This window comes from Rattus norvegicus, chromosome 13 (genome assembly GCF_036323735.1).
Source record: "Rattus norvegicus strain BN/NHsdMcwi chromosome 13, GRCr8, whole genome shotgun sequence".
Taxonomy (NCBI): Eukaryota; Metazoa; Chordata; class Mammalia; order Rodentia; family Muridae; genus Rattus; species Rattus norvegicus.
The window spans coordinates 75,193,896-75,208,481 of NC_086031.1; the positions used below are offsets into that span (position 1 = coordinate 75,193,896).

Sequence of the window (14,586 nt, forward strand, 5' to 3'; positions counted from 1 at the left end):
GCGGCTCTGTAACCCATCAACGCTCACTCTCCTGCTGCTCATCTTTCATGGTTTTCCCACTCTTCACGTTCAATTTGATGCTGCCAATACTGACCTTAAATGTACTCAAGAATATCACAGCAGCTTCTACAAAAACACCACAAAGACCTTGGAACCTGAGTTGAGAGTGTAGTAGTGACATTCCCTAGTCATCGAAGAGTAGCCATCCCTAGCCAGGCTGCTTCCTATGCTCCTGGAAGAACAGGCATGCAAACCTGTCAGCTCCTCCCTTCCATTACACCAAAAAGAATGACTTGCCTGCCTGCGCTATCCACCAGCGCATCCTATCATCCTATTGCCTCAACCTTTGAAGGCGCCCCATACAACCAATCTCACCCCTTCCCTGTCACTTCCTTGGTCCATCACCTCCCCCATGATGTTTGCCTCCTAACTAGTTTCCCACCGTCCCTCTGAATGCACCACAATACCATTTTAAATACTGCAATGTAAGTGATTCAGGAAAGAAACAGTCCCCATTCTGCTGTATTTTTTTCCCTTTATTTTTCTCCATCCTACTTTCTGACCAATATACTATATGGTCTGCTTAGTTATTAAATATTTGACTACTCTAAGGACAAAAATGTCATAAGGACAACAGTTTTATCTATTTTTTTTCTTTTCTGTTACATGCAACTAAATGGAAGAGTGTTAAGACATTTAGATTTAAGTTTATTTCTATTAATTTATTTAATTCAATAAATGTGCTTTGTACAGGATAGGATAAGACATAATGGTGTCATGAACCATTTATTTAAGAGGTTGTTTTTTTTGTGGCCCCTTTGTTAAGGGGCTGCAGTTGCAAGGCTTTATTGGGCTCTGAGTTTTATACTGTGTTCTATTGGTCTATGTGCCTGGTTTTACGTTTCTGTTATAACAGTTCCTGCAGCAATTTGAAATCGTGGATTGTGGTACCTATGGCTTTATTCATTTTATTTTCTTCTGGGATTACTTTTTTATATTTGGTAAAACATAACTTGATACTTTAATGAAGACTGGATTGAATCTGTCAGTTTAATAATACTAAATTGTCTAATGCGTGAATATTGGAAAGTCTTTGCAATTTTTGTTTTATAATTTTATTGTAAAGTTATTTTAGTTCCATATTTAAATTTATTAGTAAGGTGTTGTGTTCAAGCCTGTATGTATTGGAGGTGCTAACTGTGAAGCAAGCTGATGCCAGGATTCGGGAATGAGATTTTAGAGTGCGTTTCTGGTTCTGAAGTGAATAAAGCTTTAAATAGCCTGTACACGTTCTGTCGCTCCTGTTGATGATGACTACACAGAGCACTTATTTCTGTATTTTTATGCACATATACAAACCTCTCCAGGGTTTTCAGAAACATTTATTCTTTCCAGAGAGCTTAAGTGTCCTTATATCATCTTATTCTGAAGAGATTAATTTGGGTGGGAGGTGTTGGGGCTAAAAGGGGAGAATGTTATATAATGCATCTATTCAACTGTCAGAAAACTTCCTTGAAAGGGAAATTATCCTTGATAGTATTTAATCAGATAATATAGAGCTGTCATTTTCTCATCATTCTTATAAGAAAGGAGGCACTGGAGACACACTCTAATTCAAAGGGTCAATGATTTCCTTAAATTTCATGAAATATCAAGTTACTATATAAAGCAGAATACATTTTATACTCGAAAACTGGAAAGAGTCAACTTAAAACATTCGCTGTCAGTTACCTTGTAAAGACTAAGAGAACTTCTGCAGCTTTCCCTCTTCTTTCGTTAAATAGTGAAGGAAGGGGGGAAGAAAACTTTGGAGAATTACTTGAATCATCAATAGAAAAAGAAAGAAAAGAAACTTCTCTTAAGGCCATTGTTTAAAATCTTGCTTTACCAAAGACGTTTTCGACCAGTTTGGATTAAGACTGATGCTGTAAGAAACTGAGAAGTAAAAGGCTCTCAGATGTTCAGAGCACTGCACAAGAGGGATAGGATAAGTAATGGGATATTTAATGATAAATACTTTGCCACAATCTTATTTAACCCAAGAGACAGTCTTATTTTATAACTAAAACTCCAGAGACAGGTTAATTAACATAAGGATGGTATCCAGAAAAATCAAGATCTTGAGTCGACACCGAATATCTTAACTGTTAACTCATTTTATACCATCTCCATGTTCCCTCTTCTAACAGTGAATTCCTTCATGATCTTCCTCATCAGGTTAACTCTGTCACACAGGCACAAAAGTGATCACAGTACTGGGATTGGGTTACATCTAACTGAGCTGTTGGCCAGAAGGGGTACCATGGGAATCCCCCAACCAGGCAGGCTGTTGACAAGACAATAATTGGCTGCTTTCTACAAACTGACAGCAAGGTCTCACTGGGGAAACATCTGTGTAACTCACTGAACATGGGGAAGTTGAGGGGTGTCTACAGACAGCCTGCCCCTTGAAGCTCTAGTGTCTTTAGTATAGGAAGGTACACTGCATGTTATCAAAAGAGAAGCATAAAGACCAACTCAGCCACAAACTCTTTGATCAGAGGTTTACTGCCTGATAAAATACTGTTAATATTGTCTTGCTTGCAAAGTATGCTAAGGCAATGATGGCTCTAAGCTTGTGGGACAACCAAACAATATAAGATTTGACTTAAGGCCCACTCCACAAGATGGAACCCATACCTCACACTGCTTGACCAAAAAAACTGAGACTGGAGAGCCTAAATTACTAAGTAGCAAGACCTAACACTATTGTTCTTTAAAAAAAAAGTAGCAATAAAATGACCACTATTAACACTCTACTATATTTATACATCAGCACCTTCCTTGGCCAACATCAAGGAAGCTCCCTCCTGCAGTAAATGAACAACTACAAAGACCCACAGCACACATGCAGAGTGAGAATGCTTGGAACACTCAGCCCTAACTGGGATGTGTCTGTCCAATCCTTTCCCTCAGGGATCAGGGAAGACTGACGCAGAGGAGGTAGAAAGTTTTAAGAACAAAGGGGACAAAAGACACCAAGAAACAAAGCCTTTAAAATCTATACCAGCAAAGCTCATATGAACTCATAGGGACTGAGGCAGCATGCACAGGGCCTGCTCAAGTCTGCAGCAGGCTCTCTGCATATTGACTCCCAGTTTAGTGTTTATATGGTATTCCTGGGTGTGCAAATGAGTGGGTCCCTGTTTCTTATGCCCACACTTGGGCTATTTTCCTTCTGATTGTTTTATTCAATTCTGATGTGTTAGGGCTTTTTTAAAAAATCTTATTTCATTTTATTACTATCCCTTAGAAGCTTGTTTGTTTTCTAATGAGAGACAGAAAGGGAGTGGATGCAGATGGGAAGGGCAGAGAGGAGAAAGTGGGAGGAGTACAGGGAGAGTACACTGTAATCAGGTTATATTATGTGAAAAAAACTACTTTCTTTGTCCCCCCCAGAAATTTATTTTACTGGATATTTTTTAATTTACATTTCAAATGTTATATCCCCTTCCCCCAACTCAACCACTCGCTCCTTCCAACCTCCCCACCCAGTTATTCCCCTACACTGAGGAGTCTGGCCTTGGCAGGAACAAGGGCTTCTCCTCCCTTTCGTGCCCAATAAGGCCATCCTCTGCTAATATGCAGCTGGAGCCATGGGTCTGTCCATGTGTACTCTTTGGATGGTGGTTTAGTCCCTGCGAGCTCTGGTTGGTTGGTATTGTTGTTCTTATGGGGTTGCAAACCCCTTCAGCTCCTTCAATCCTTCCTCTAACTCCTCAAATGGGGACCCCGTTCTAGGTTCAATGGTTGGCTGCTAGCACTCGCTTGTCATGCTCTGGCAGAGCCTCTCAGGAAACAGCTCTATCAGGCTCCTGTCAACATGCATTTCTTGGCATCAGCATCAGCATCAGCAATACTGTCTGGGTTTGGTGGCTGTATATATATGGGCTGGATCCTCAGGTGGGGCAGGCTCTGAATGGCCATTCCTTCAGTCTTTGCTCCAAACTTTGTCTCCATATCTGCTCCTATGAATATTTTAATTCACTCTTTTAAGAAGTTCTGAAGCATCCGTACTTTGGTCATCCTTCTTCTTGAGCTTCATGTGGTCTGTGGATTGTGTCTTGGGTAATCCGAGCTTTTGGGCTAATATCCACTTATCAGTGAGTGCATACCATGTATATTTTTTGTGACTGGGTTACCTCACTCAGGATGGTATTGTCTAGTTCCATACATTTGACTATGAATTTCATGAAGTCATTGTTTTTGATAGCTGAGTAGTACTCCATTGTGTAGATGTACCACATTTTCTGTATATATTCCTCTACTGAAGGACATCTGGGATCTTTCCAGGTTTTGGCTATTATAAATAAGGCTGCTATGAACAGAGTGGAGCATGTGTCCTTCTTATATTTTGGAGCATCTTTTGGGTATATACCCAGGAGTGGTATAGATAGGTCCTCAGGTAGTACTATGTTCAATTTTCTGAGGAACCTCCAGACTGATTTCCAGAGTGGTTGTACCAGCTTGCAATCCCACTAACAATGGAGGAGTGTTCCTCTTTCTCCACATCCTCGCCAACATCTGTTGTCGCCTGAGTTTGTAATCTTAGTCATTCTGACTGGTGTGAGGTGGAATCTCAGGGTTGTTTTGATTTGCATTTCCCTGATGACTAAGGATGCAGAACATTTCTTTAGGTACTTCTCAGCGTTTTGATATTCCTCAACTGAGAATTATTTGTTTAGCTCTGCACCCCATTTTAATAGGGCCATTTGGCTCTCTGGACTCTTAAGTTCTTGAGTTCTTTGTATATATTGGATATTAGCCCTCTATCGGGTGTAGGATTGGTAAAGATCTTTTCCCAATCTGTTGCTTGCCATTTTGTCCTAATGACAATGTCCTTTGCCTTACACAAGCTTTGCAGTTTTGTGACAAATAGAGATTCCATTTGTCAATTCTTGATCTTAGAGTATAAGCCATTGGTGTTTTGTTCAGGAAATTTTCCCCAGTGCCTATGTGTTCAAGGGTCTTCCCCATTTTTTCTTCTATTAGTTTGAGTGTATCTGGTTTGATGTGGAGGTCCTTGATCTACTTGGACTTGAGCTTTGTACAGGGTGATAAGAATGGATTGAATTGCATTCTTCTCCATGCTGACCTCCAGTTGAACCAGCACCATTTGTTGAAAACGCTATCTTTTTTCCACTGGATGGTTTTAGCTCCTTTGTCAAACATCAAGTGACCATAGGTGTGTGGATTCATTTTTGGGCATTCAATTCTATTCCATTGATCTACCTGTCTGTCTCTGTATCAATATCATACAGTTTTTCTTTTCACTATTGCTCTGTAATACACTTTGAGGTCAGGGATGGTAATTCTCCCAGAAGTTCTTTTATTGTTGAGAATAGTTTTCGCTATACTAGTTTTTTTTTCTTTTTTGTTATTCCAAATGAATTTTCAAATTGCTCTTTGTAGCTCTATGAAGAATTGAGTTGGAATTTTGATGGGGATTGCATTGAATCTGTAGATTGCTTTTGGCAAGATGGCCATCTTTACTATATTAATCCTGCCAATCCATGAGCATGGGAGATCTTTCCATCTTCTGAGATCTTTGATTTCTTTCTTCAAAGACTTGAAGTTCTTGTCATACAGCTCTTTCTCTTGCTTGGTTCGAATCACACCAAGGTATTTTATATTATTTGGGACTATTGTGAAGGGTGTCATTTCCCTAATTTCTTTCTTAGCCTGTTTATTCTTTGAGAGGAAGGCTACTGATTTGTTTGAGTTAATTTTTTTCTTTTCTTTTCTTTTTTTTTTTCAGAGCTGGGGACTGAACCCAGGGCCTTGTGCTTGCTAGGCAAGCGCTCTACCACTGAGCTGAATCCCCAACCCCTTTGAGTTAATTTTATAGCCAGCCACTTTGCTGAAGTTGTTTATCAGGCTTAGTAGTTCTTTTTAAAAAATGTATTTTCAATAAAAGGAAAAAAAGGTCTAGTCCTTGGTCTCTATCTCTATGTAATTTCAGCAATCAAGTCAATCTCTTCACCAAATGAGTGCCATTTTACTGCATTTGGTGAATTATAATCTGACCCAGTGTTAGCTATCTAAGAAAACAATAAAAATCTTTCCTTTTATTTTTTTAAATAAGGAATACTTATACTGAATAAAACAACTCAAAAGGACATGGCTATCGTAGTTGGAATACATTCCCCAGTATCTATTCACATTGAGGGAGTACATACACTGAAGCCTGGCAATTTTATTTCTATGTGTATATCCACAGATGTGCATGGCTATTCATCAGAAGATAAATTCAGGACCACTCACAGCACACTTAAGAGCCTTAATATGAAAACAATTCTAAGGCTATCAACAACATAACAGAAAGAAAATAAGCTTTAGTGTAGTTACAGTGGAGAAGATAAGCCATGTCTAGATGGAAAAATATGAAGAAATCTTATAGATAATCCAGGAATAAATGAAATTACACAGGAATATTGTGTGTATGATTACATGAAGAACCAAAACAAGCCAGACAACCCATCCTGAGCATCAGCCCAGTGATTACCCTCCAGGGAGGAGGGCCGGAAGCAGGTCTGAAATGCAGGTCATTCTCTGTTTTATATGATCTTGGTGCTGATTACCTTACACATGTTCTTTCTGTGAGAAAACATCAAGTTTACATTATATTAAGAAAAGGTTATTTCAAAACGTAAAGCATTTTATTCTTGGTGGGTTAAGAACACAAAGTTTGCACTACAGTATTAATGTGCATAGGCTTCTCTCAAAACCAGACACTAAGCAGGGTAAAGGTGATTTCTCTTCCAATTGCTGCCTACAAGTTTAGAGACAGTACTTCCTTTCCACATAAAACATACATTTCAGAACTCTGATCTATAGCTATGGCCACATATCTTCCACCAAGTTAGGGAATTAGCACAGGCCACCATCCCGCCAGGTTTAAGAATTGAAAACAGCAATTACTGATAAACAGAAGGTTTGAAAACTCAAGTGGGACTGCCAAAATGGCACAATTCTTCCCCTTTTGCTGAATTCACTTTATATTCCCAACCAGAATAAAGAGTGGGCACAGGGCATGACGATTTGTTCCTTAAGAGGAAAGTCAAACTCAGTGTTTTCTTTTTCACTTTATAAAAGTTCTGGGAGTAAAACACTTTACTGTTTAATAATGTTTTGTTAGAATGAGTATGAAAAAATCTACATTTTCTAAGAATTCCCTAGCCTTTCATTTGCAAAAAATATTAACTGACAAACATCAAGATCTGCAACGTTTTCTTACAAAAAATATAAAAAAAAGACCCAGTATATAGTTTATTTAAGACTATTTCTTCCACTAGAATATTTAATACATAGGAAAAAATAGCTTTTGATATAAATATTTTATTAACTAGAAGAAGAAAGGGGGCAAAGAGAAAAAGCAGACAGGCAGGAAGTCTGAATTTATTCCAAAGCTCTTTTGCAAACTAACCCTTGACGAAGATGACAGAGATGAGTTAGTGGAAAGAATGAACTTCCCGAGGCCCACTAACATAGAGCTCCTCACAAGGCTTGTTTGGAAGAACTCCTTTACCCTGTTGGTGGGTCGGTCCCTTCCTTAGCAGTCCTGATGTTGTGACTGTAATCCCCTACCTTTTGGAAAGCTATGAGGTCCAGAAGTAATCCTGCCCACTGAGGCAAAGGAGTTCTGCAGTAAATTTTATTAATACACTAAAAGAAAGATTCTTTTTTTAAAAAATGGATATTTTTTTATTTACATTTCAAATATTATCCCCTTTCCCGGTTTCCGGTCCATAAACCCCGTATCTTATTCCCCCTCCCCCTTCTTCTATGAGGGTGCTCCCCCTCTCTTCCAGTCTCCCTGCCCTAACATTCCCCTACACTGTGGATGCCAAGAGGTACATGCTGACAGGAGCCTGATATAGCTGTCTCCTGAGAGGCTCTGCCAGAGCCTGACAAATACAGAGGCAGATGCTCAAGTCAACATTGAACTGAGAACAGGATCCCCAATGGAGGAGTTAGAGAAAGGACTGAAGGAGCTGAAGAGGTTAGTAACCCCATAAGAACAACAATATCAACTAACCAGGTCCCTCAGAGTTCCCAGGGACTAAACTACCTTCCCAGGAGTACACAGGGATGGACCTACGGCTCCGGCTGCATATGTAGCAGAGGATGGCTTTGTTGGGCATCAATGGGAGGAGAGGCCCTTGGTCCTATGAAGGCTAAATACCCCAGTGTAGGGGAATGTTAGGGCGAGGAGGTGGGAGGGAGTGGGTGGGTTGGTAGAGGAACACCCTCATGGAGCCAGGGGGTGGGGAGATGGGATAGGGGGTTTCCAGAGGGGAAACTGGGTAAGAAGATAACTTTTGAAATGTAAATTTTAAAAAAAATTAAAAAAAAACACTGTGAAAAAAAAAGAAAGAGAAAAAGGAAAGCAATTGAAAGAGGCACTATAGGACAGAAAAACCTTCCAAGCTTCTAGACTAGCAGAATCAATTAGGTAAGAATGGCTGTCAGTAGGAACCAGATGTAGATCTCTCCTGAGAGACACAGCCAGAATACAGCAAATACATAGGCGAATGCCAGCAGCAAACCACTGAACTGAGAACAGGATCCCTGTTGAAGGAATCAGAGAAAGGACTGGAAGAGCTTGAAGGGGCTTGAGACCCCATATGAACAACAATGCCAACCAACCAGAGCTTCCAGGGACTAAGCCACTACCCAAAGACTATACATGGACTGACCCTGGACTCTGACCTCATAGGTAGCAATGAATAGCCTAGTAAGGGCACCAGTGGAAGGGAAAGCCCTGAACCCCCAGTGAACGTGATTGTTGGGGGGAGGGTGGTAATGGGGGAAGGATGGGCCAGAGCCCATATAGAAGGGGAGGGGGAGGGGTTAGGGGGATGTTGGCCTGGAAACCAGGAAGGGGAATAACAATCAAAATGTAAATAAGAAATACTAAAGTTAATAAAGATAAAAAAAATGCTCTCCCTACTTTGGGGTGTATATGTATGTGTGTGTGTGTGTATACACATATACATATATATGTATATGATGTATATGTATATGTATATATATGTATGCATGTGTGTGTGAGAGAGAAAAAAAGAATGGCTGCATTATCAAAGCAATTAATTTATAGATTCAAATGCAATCCCAATCGACATTCCAAGGACATTCTTCAAAGAACTAGACACTATAACTCTAAAATCCATATGTAAACACAAAAGACACAGATAGCAAATGCAGTCAGTCCTAAGCAGAACACTCGAGACATGACAAAGACAGCACAGCACTGGCACAAACACATGTGGGCCAGTGGAAAAGAATACAAAACTCAGGAATAAATGTATACATCTTTGATCATCTAATTGTTTCCTACAAAGTTGTTACCAAATACATTAGAGAAAAAGTACACTACTTAACAAACTGTCGGAAATCTGGATAGCCACATAAAAAGAATGAAATAAGGTCTGTATCACACACAAAAACAGACCAAGACGGATCAAAGGTTTTAATTTAAAACCTGCTAGGGGAAAGCAATTTAGGACAGGTAAGGCAGGAACAGTGTAAAAAAGGATTCCAATAGTGTACGAAATATTGACATGGATTACATGAATTCAAAATGGTTCTGCACAGGTCAGGAAAGATCAATACAGTAAAAACATTACTCACAGAATGGAAGAATAATCTGCCAGACTTGGATATGTAATAGTATCCAATGTAATAGACTATATAAAGAACTGTAAAAATTAAACATGCAAAAAACAAACGCTGATCAATAAATGATCAAAAATTGGCAAATAACTTGAACAGATGCCTTTTAAAAGAGAAAACACAAATGACCAATAAAGTTTTAAGGGATACCCAACATCCTTATCTTTCAGGAAAATGCAAATTTAAACTCCCTTAAGTTTCTGCCTTACGATAGTCAGAAAGGCCACCATTAACAAACAAATGCTGGCTGAGGATCTGGAGAAAAAAACCAAACCCTTATTTCACAGCTTGTGAGACTGCACACTCAGTGCTGCCCCACGGAAGTGAGTGAGTGTGCCAGTGGGCTGTTCTTCTTACTGTCCTCTTCTACTGTCAAGTTGACACAAATTAGAGTCAGTTGGCCTGAGGGAACCTCCCTTAAGGTACTGCCTCCACGCCTGGTCTTTGGGAGATGGTGTGGAGGCATTTTTATGGCTGTTAGAAGCAGCTGGTGCCACCCCTGGAGAGGTGGGGTTGGGCTGTAGGCCAAAGGAAGCTGGGTCCACAGGGGAGCCAGTCAGTATTCCTCTGTGGTTCCTGCCTTTGCTCCTGCTTGAGTTCCTGACCTGACTGTCTTCACTGACAGACGGTGATCAGCAAGTACAAGCCACACAGCAAGCTGCTTTTGGTCACAGTGTTTATCCCAGCAACAGAGAAGCAAATCTGGATATGAGGATACCCAAATACATAAAACCAAAACTTCTGCATGAGCCAGCGCTCCTGTTATTGGTACATCGTCAAAACTAAAGGCTACCACAGCGATACAGGCCACTGCTTTGTTATTCACAGCAGCCAAGAGGAAAGTACCCCACCTAGAAGTCCATCAACAGATGAGTAGGAGATGAAAATACAGAATCTATACACAATGGACTTTTATTTGGCCAAAAGAAAAAAATTAAACTTTTTGTAATATTAATAGATCTAGAAATTACTCTATTAGATGAGGAAACCTATTCTCAAAAGAAAAAGAACCCATGAGAGGAGAGAAAGAATTTTTAAATTAGGCTGACAAAAGAAAAATTTAAAAAGTATTAAAATACAATAATGAAAGCACATTACTTTGTATAATAATGTAAAAAAGGGAAAGCCAGCTGCACAGTATAAGCTGAAGGTGAGAGAGAGCAACATCTGTGGTGGTTTTACTAATTGCAGCGAACACTGGGATCTTTAACCCACTGTGATCACAAAAGACAAGGGCAGGAACACATAAATTTTGTTCACATTTCTTTACTATAAATTTGAGTAAGTCAACACTAGAAATTCAAATATCTTCAAGATTAAATTTCCCAAGAAATTGTGAATTCAGGTTCCGGAAGCTGCATAAACAGTGCCAGATGCCATGGCTCAGGGGACAGTTTCTGAAAGTCATTCATCCAGCAAACTAAACTACAGCATCACTACTCTGCCATAAGCAATAGAGAAATCCATTTAGCAGAACAACTATGCACTCTACACTCTGTAATGAAACCACAGACTAATCTAGCAGGAACACACATAATCTCTTTAAGAAAACAATACCTAGTGATGGTAAGTAATTTCAAGCTCATTCAGTAGACAGTGCAAAAACCATTAGCATACCACATGGTTCCCATTTCAGGACATACTATTCTTGACTAGTGCATAATGTGGGATAATGCCTACGAAGACTTATCAAAACTAATTTTGAGTATTAATTGGTTTTAGGATTATAGAACTCAAACATCTAAATCAGGTTTCTTTAAAAAAGAGTACTGTATTAGAATGTGAGCCAGGCCCACTTGGAATAATCAGTCAGAGCATGATGCTTGCATAAACGCCCAAGTTCTCCTTGTGGATATTGTGACGATCACAGCATATGGAAGAAGGGTTTAGTTTCTTTGTCTTCTTCCACTGGTTACATTTAGATGGCGTCTTAGATTAAGTTAAAAGTAAAATGAATAGGAGAATGTATGTGCTATCCATCAATATCAGTTGCTGTTACATAATCAAGATTCAAAATCCCTTCTGCGAATCTAGTAAAACACTCAATCTTCCTTACCAAAGTACTTCACAAATGACTCAAAACCTTCCTCACCTACAAAATGCTTTCAAATTTCAGATGCAATACAACTAATAACAAGAGCCTGTGAGAGCAAAAGCCCAGAAATATTTACACATAAAATGACAGGCTTTGTACGGCTTAGGCACTTTTCAAATACTATTTTTAATTAAATGTCAAGGGTGATTAAAATGGGTGGTCTCACTTTTGTGTACATTTATACTTTTATTTAAATATATGCTTTTCTTTTCATCAAGCCAGCTATTCTTTTTTGAGACAGGGTCTCAGTATGCAGTTCTAGCTGTCCTGAAACTCATGGAGATCCTACTACCTCCCTCTGCCTCTGAAGTACTGGGAAGAAAGCTGTACAACATCGTGCCTGGCCCAGCAAACTACCTTTCAAGACAGTCATCAAGATGCGTGTCAGCATTCTGACAGTCAGTATGAGATAAGGAATGCGTGTGTGTAGTGCATGATTTAAAAGAACAAAGTAGGCACGGGGTGCACATCAGTGCTAGAATACATACATGAACAAGGCAAGGTTCCATCCTCACGCCACCACCCCAGAAGAAAACAGATAAAATATATACACTCAACTAAGGGAACTAAAAGGAATAAAGTAAACAAATACAGACAACCAAGGCGCTTTAAAAAATGAATAACTGACATGCTTTACTGCCTAAAAATGTCACTGGGATGAGGCTGTAATTCAGTGGTAGAACACTTGTCTGGCATGCATAAAGCCATCGGTTTGCATCTGTCATAGGGAAGGGGAAGAGAAGGAGAGAGAGCAGAGGACAGGACAGGACAGGACAGGACAGGACAGGACAGGACAGGACAGAAGAGCTCATGATCTAAAATGTTTATCGTTTTTCTTTCTTGGAGGAACCAAAATACCACATACACAAAGGGAGCTAACAAATGGGAGGAATTATTACAGGGGTGGGGTGGGGGTTGGGGAGGGCTTGTTCACACTCCCTATTGTAGTATAAGTGCATCAACTTAGGGAACAAAAAGAATAAAGTAAACAAACAACAGAGGCGCTTTAAAAATGGATAATTGACATGCTTTATGGCCTAAAAATACGACTCTAACTGTATTTATATAACTTTTTAAAAAAGATACACTGGTGATATATTAGTCACAGATATAGGCTTATTAGAAATATAATTACACAAATTTAGCTACATAATTCTATTTTGTGGAAATTATACAAGCCTTAATATTTTTTATTTCTGACAAACAATAAAATTATGTAATCTTTATTAAAAATTCAAATACAATTTTGGTCCATGAGTGTGGGTTAATACTATGAAAAAGGAAAATAACTGTTTCTAGGCAGACTTTCCTACTTCGCCATAGGTATGAAAACTGGAAACTGTACCTCGCACAGCAGCAGGTCAATGATGTGGAACACCATGCAGAGTGGGAACTTGGCAGTAAAAAGAGTGAGGAACCACTGGGATGCGTACATATGAGCTTCCAGGTTCAGATCACAGAAGTGGCTGTACAGGTCTGGCAGCTGTTCCTAAGAGTCAAAAGGAAGGTTAGGGATGACTGCTGAAGAAGTGTTGTCTTTCACAACAACTGCAACGTCCACCCAGCTCTCTGTGCTTCAGCTGCCTCCTAGAACTGCTGTTCTGCTAAGTCAGTGCACAGACGTGATGACAGGAGATGGGCATGCACGCAGGGCAGACTAAGTGTGGACAACAAAGACTTTTTACAAGATTATCCTTGCTAACACCAGAGTTCTTGCTTCCTGGAAAAATCTTGTTCTCTCAGAACACCTTCACTCTAATGAAAATTCTGAGTCCCAGGTAAGAGGCAGGATTCACCCCTACCCACCTAGAAACAAAATGCATCTTCATACTCACAGGCCAAAATTTCATTTGAATTTTAATAAACATTAGATAATTTTATTATTTGTTGGTTGTAAATGTTGCAAATCCTCAAACGACATTATCTGAGGTATACAGTATGGTTTTAGAATACTTCTGAGCACTTGGAAGGCTCTAAAACACAACCAGACATAAAAACCTATCTGTGGACTGCACAGATGGCTAAAGAGTTCAGAGCTTTTTCTGATCTGCCAGAGGACCTGAGTTTGGTTCTCTGCACCCAAATCAGGTTGCTCACATCCACTTGCAGCAATAACTCCAGGAGATCTACCACCCTCTCTGGCACCACGGTCACCCAAATACAAATATATATACACACCCAATCGTGATCATATAAAAAAATGACAAAATAAAACTGTCCAAGAGTGCAATACAAGATAGATAGCTCCTAGCAATGGTATCTCTCTCTCTCTCTCTCTCTCTCTCTCTCTCTCTCTCTCTCTCTCTCTCTCTGTGTGTGTGTGTGTGTGTGTGTGTGTGTGTGTGTGTGTGTGTAAGGGGGGAAGGAAAGAGGGGGACAGAAAGAGGGGGAGGAAGGAAAGGAGGGAGGAGGGAAAGACTAAACCATTTTTGTGCAAAACGCTCACATTGAAAAGGTCTAAAATCTATCTATTTGATAGTTTAAATGAGGTATCTAAATGGTCATCAAGCCCAACTTGATATATTAGATATAGTTATTTGACTTTTAAGTCATACAAGTAATACTGACTTTAAAAACAAAACAAAACAAAACAAAACAGGGGGACTGGAAAGGTGGTTCAGTGGTTAAGGGCACTGACTGCTCTTCCAGAGGTCCCAACTTCAAATCCCAGCAACCACATGGTGGCTCACAACCATCTGTAATGAGATCTGATGCCCTCTTCTGGTGTGGCTGAAGACAGCTACAGTGTACTTATATATAATAAATAAAAATCATTT

General features: G+C 39.6%; 1 protein-coding gene across 11 annotated transcripts in view; it reads right to left on the bottom strand.

Moving 5' to 3' along the window:
* Rabgap1l (RAB GTPase activating protein 1-like) overlaps positions 1-14,586 on the bottom strand; it is a 595,699-nt gene that overhangs the window by 196,354 nt on the left and 384,759 nt on the right. For all 11 annotated transcript variants that reach the window (XM_006250105.5, NM_001401442.1, XM_006250106.5 and 8 more), the window contains 1 exon segment: positions 13,155-13,298. In XM_006250105.5, coding sequence (XP_006250167.1) covers positions 13,155-13,298 — 144 coding nt within the window.